The sequence below is a fragment of the Littorina saxatilis genome, linkage group LG8, assembly GCF_037325665.1.
Source record: "Littorina saxatilis isolate snail1 linkage group LG8, US_GU_Lsax_2.0, whole genome shotgun sequence".
NCBI lineage: Eukaryota > Metazoa > Mollusca > Gastropoda > Littorinimorpha > Littorinidae > Littorina > Littorina saxatilis.
Window position 1 is genome coordinate 40,337,069 of NC_090252.1, and position 3,670 is coordinate 40,340,738.

General features: G+C 46.9%; 1 protein-coding gene across 1 annotated transcript; it reads left to right on the top strand.

Annotated features, from left to right (window-relative positions):
* The first annotated feature begins 367 nt into the window (after positions 1-367).
* Positions 368-3,304, top strand: LOC138974651 (uncharacterized). The gene has a single exon (XM_070347375.1). The coding sequence runs from the start codon at positions 368-370 to the stop codon at positions 3,302-3,304; it is 2,937 nt and encodes a 978-aa protein (XP_070203476.1).
* Positions 3,305-3,670: the final 366 nt, after the last annotated feature.

Below are 3,670 nucleotides of genomic sequence, written 5' to 3' on the forward strand. Positions count from 1 at the left end.
ATGAAAACAAATAAAGAAATTGACCAGGAAGAAGATGAGGATAAAGACTGGGTTGAAGAAGGCCCTGAGGAAATACTTGGAAGGGGAAATAAAGATACCCTCCTTCATCCAAACGACTATACCGCCGATGGTCAAGCAGCCATGAAAATTGCACCAGGCGAGGGTCAGCATCCTCTTAGTATTTTTCTTGACAAGGACTGTGAAGAAATATCGTTCCCCTCTATATTCTGTGGTCAGCCCCGTGTTGAGAACAAACTGAGAATCAAACCTCTGACTTATAGCAACATTTGCAAGGCAGAGCTCCGTAATGTGGACAGACGAGCTGCTAATGTCATTTCTAACATTTTTTAAGTTAAAAAAACTGCAAATGCTACAGATCAGGGACCTGACACTGACTGCCCTGCGGAAAGTGAAAGGCTCTGAAACTCGTCACACAGCAGGTCAGCTGAAAGGAGAAGGGGTGATTGAAAACTTGTTACGACAAGACGAGGGCTATAGAATTTTAAAGACGCTGCGTTCCTCCCCGCCTTATTGGCAGGCACGAGAAAAAGACCTCTTTGCAATGATCAGGCAGCTGGGTGAGCCCACATTCTTTGCTACATTTTCTGCGGCCGAGACCCACTGGTTAGATCTTCTGAGAGTCCTGTACAAACTACAGCATGATGAGGACAAAACAGATGATGAGCTGGAGAACCTGACCTGGCAGGAGAAATCAAAACTCATTCAGAAGGACCCAGTCACATGTGCTCGTCATTTCGACTACAGAATTCAAGTTCTCTTTAGCAAAGTCATCTTTGGTCCTCTTCAGCCTCTTGGTGAAGTAAAAGACTACTTTTATCGAGTTGAATATCAACAGCGCGGCTCCCCGCACATCCATTGTCTTTTCTGGGTGCACGGTGCTCCAGTTGCAGATACTGACAGTGATGAAGAGGTAGTTTCTTTCATCGACAAGCACATTACTTGCCAGAGACACAAAGAGGGACCATTGGCTGCAATGTCAAAACTGCATGAACATAAGCACTCAAAGAGCTGCAAAAAAGGAGGGAAACATCTGTGCAGATTTGGCTTTCCCCTCATACCAATGAAAGAAACACAGATTATGCGACCCCTCACACCTGATGAAGAGGAACTGCATAAGGAAGACTGCAAGGAACACTGGCAACGAATTCAAGACGAGGTTGGCAAACTCAAAACTGAAGACGTCTCCTTTGAAGAATTTTTGATTCGTTGTGGCATGACCCATGAGGAGTACATATTGGCAATCAGATTTGCCCTGAAACATACCAAAGTATTTCTTCAGCGCAGTCCATCAGACACGCGCATGAACAGCCGCAACGACTCTCTGGCACAGATCTGGATGGCAAACACAGATGTCCAGTTCATTCTCGATGCCTACGCCTGTGCTGTCTATATTCTCACCTACATCAGCAAAAGCCAGAGGGGAATGAGTGACCTGCTGCGTTCTACATCAGATGAAGTGAAGCGTGGAAACCACAGTGTTAAAGAACAGGTACGCATTATCGCAAACAAATTTCTCAATCACTGCGAAATTTCTGCACAAGAAGCTGTGTACCTGCTCTTGCAGCTTCCAATGTGCCGATCCAGTCGGGATGTGATTTTCGTTAACACATCCCCACCTGAGGAACGAGTTGTGCTGTTGAAGAGCCTGAGCTCCCTTCAGGTGATGGACGATGATGACACTGAAGTGGCCTGCAAAGGCCTCATCGACCGTTACGCTGATAGGCCCAAAGAGCTTGAAAACGTCTGCTTGGCGGAATTTGCCACTTCTTTTGAGACGAAAAAATCAAACAATTATCAAAAGAAAGCTGAAGCGAAGAAAGAATTTGTTCCTGAAGGGGATGACGAAGAAGATGTCACAGATGAGATTTCTGGCAGAGACAACAGATCAGGCGAAACATATGAACTTAATGATGGCAAAGTTTTGTACAGACGCAGGAAGCCCAAAGTTCTACGTTCTGTCAGATACTCTGTTGAGAATGACTCTGAGAAACATCACAGGGAGCTGTTGATGCTCTATCTCCCTTGGAGAAACGAGACCACTGATCTCATCGCTTGCCATGGCTCTTACCGTGAGCACTATCAAGAAAAGAAAGAGCTTATCTTGAAAAACTCTGAACCCTTCATGAAGAGAGCTACAGAGGTTGACCAGGCAGTAGAGAAAGTGAAGCTGGAAGGAGAAAGACCAGAGACTTGGGACCAGGTCGCCCCACAAGCACAGGACCTAGAAGGTAGACAGGGGCAGTTCAACCAGGAGAGCGACACTCATGCTGCCTTCCACCCAAATGCAAAACATCACAAGCAGTATGATATTGGGATGGACCTGGGGTCCAAGGGCACCACAAATATAACCTCTGAAAGTCTTCTTAACAGAATTCCTGAAGAAGAGTACCATGCCTTGGTGCGTACCTTGAATGAAGAACAACAAGCATTTTTCAACCATGTACTTCATTTACTCAAAGTGGGCCATGCTTTACCTTTCTACTATTTCTTGTCTGGAGGTGCTGGCGTAGGGAAAAGCAGGCTTGTTTCAGCTATTTATCATGCTCTTGTTCGTTTCCTGGGATCACATGCTGGTGAAAACCCTGACTCGACCCGAGTTCTGCTGTGTGCTCCCACTGGCAAAGCAGCCTACAACATCAGAGGTGTGACACTTCATACCGCCTTCATGATGCCAGCCAGTCAGAGCCTCTCTACCTACCAGAAATTGGACTTCAGTCGGCTCAACTCACTTCGATCCAGTCTGGCTGAACTAAAGATTGTCATTATTGACGAAGTGAGCATGGTGGGTGCAGGCATGTTTTCTTTCATTGACAACAGGCTCCGTGATCTGATGAAAGTGGACAGACCATTTGGTGGAGTTAGTGTCCTTGCTGTGGGGGACCTCTTCCAGCTAAGACCTGTGATGGACCGATGGGTTTTTGAGCCAAGTGTGGGCACATATGAAAATCTGGCTCCTGTGTTGTGGCAAGACTTGTTCCGGTTGTATGAGCTAAAAACTGTCATGCGACAGAGGGATGACAAGATCTTTGCAGAGGCGCTAAACAGAGTGCGAGAAGGAAAGCACATTGCAGAAGATGAAGAGCTGTTCAAGAGTCGTGTAGTCAAAAGCGTGGAGCCTGAGGTTCTTCACATCTTCCCCAGCAGACGCCTGGTAGAGCATCACAACAACCTGTCCCTGTGTCGGCTGCCATCCACTGACATAGCTGTAGTGTCAAGAGACTCTGTCATGGGGGATATAGATGGTTGCCTAAAAGAAGAACTCTGTCAAAAGCACAGCAGCTGACCCCAGACAAGACCCAGAGCTTACTCCATACCCTCCACCTCAAAGTTGGTGCCAGATACATGGTAGTACACAATGTCGATCTTGGAGACGGTCTGATCAACGGGGCTTCTGGGACGCTGAAACAGGTTGGCCACACAGGTGGGGAGTGCTCTGACCAGGTGTCTGTTGTGTGGATTCTTTTTGACGACGAAAATGTTGGTGTGAAAGCTCGTTCAGACAACAGACACTTGTACTCTGCTATCTCAGACATTCAGAAGCAGTGGACTCCTGTGTTCCAGGCTGTGAAGCAGTTTAAGATAGGTCGGCGGGAAAATATTGCAATCCTTCGGAAGCAGTTTCCACTGACACTGTGTTCTGCAGTCACAA

Excerpts from the sequence above, each read along its gene's own strand:
- LOC138974651 (XM_070347375.1), top strand. The coding sequence starts at position 368 with ATGCTACAGATCAGGGACCTGACACTGACTGCCCTGCGGAAAGTGAAA.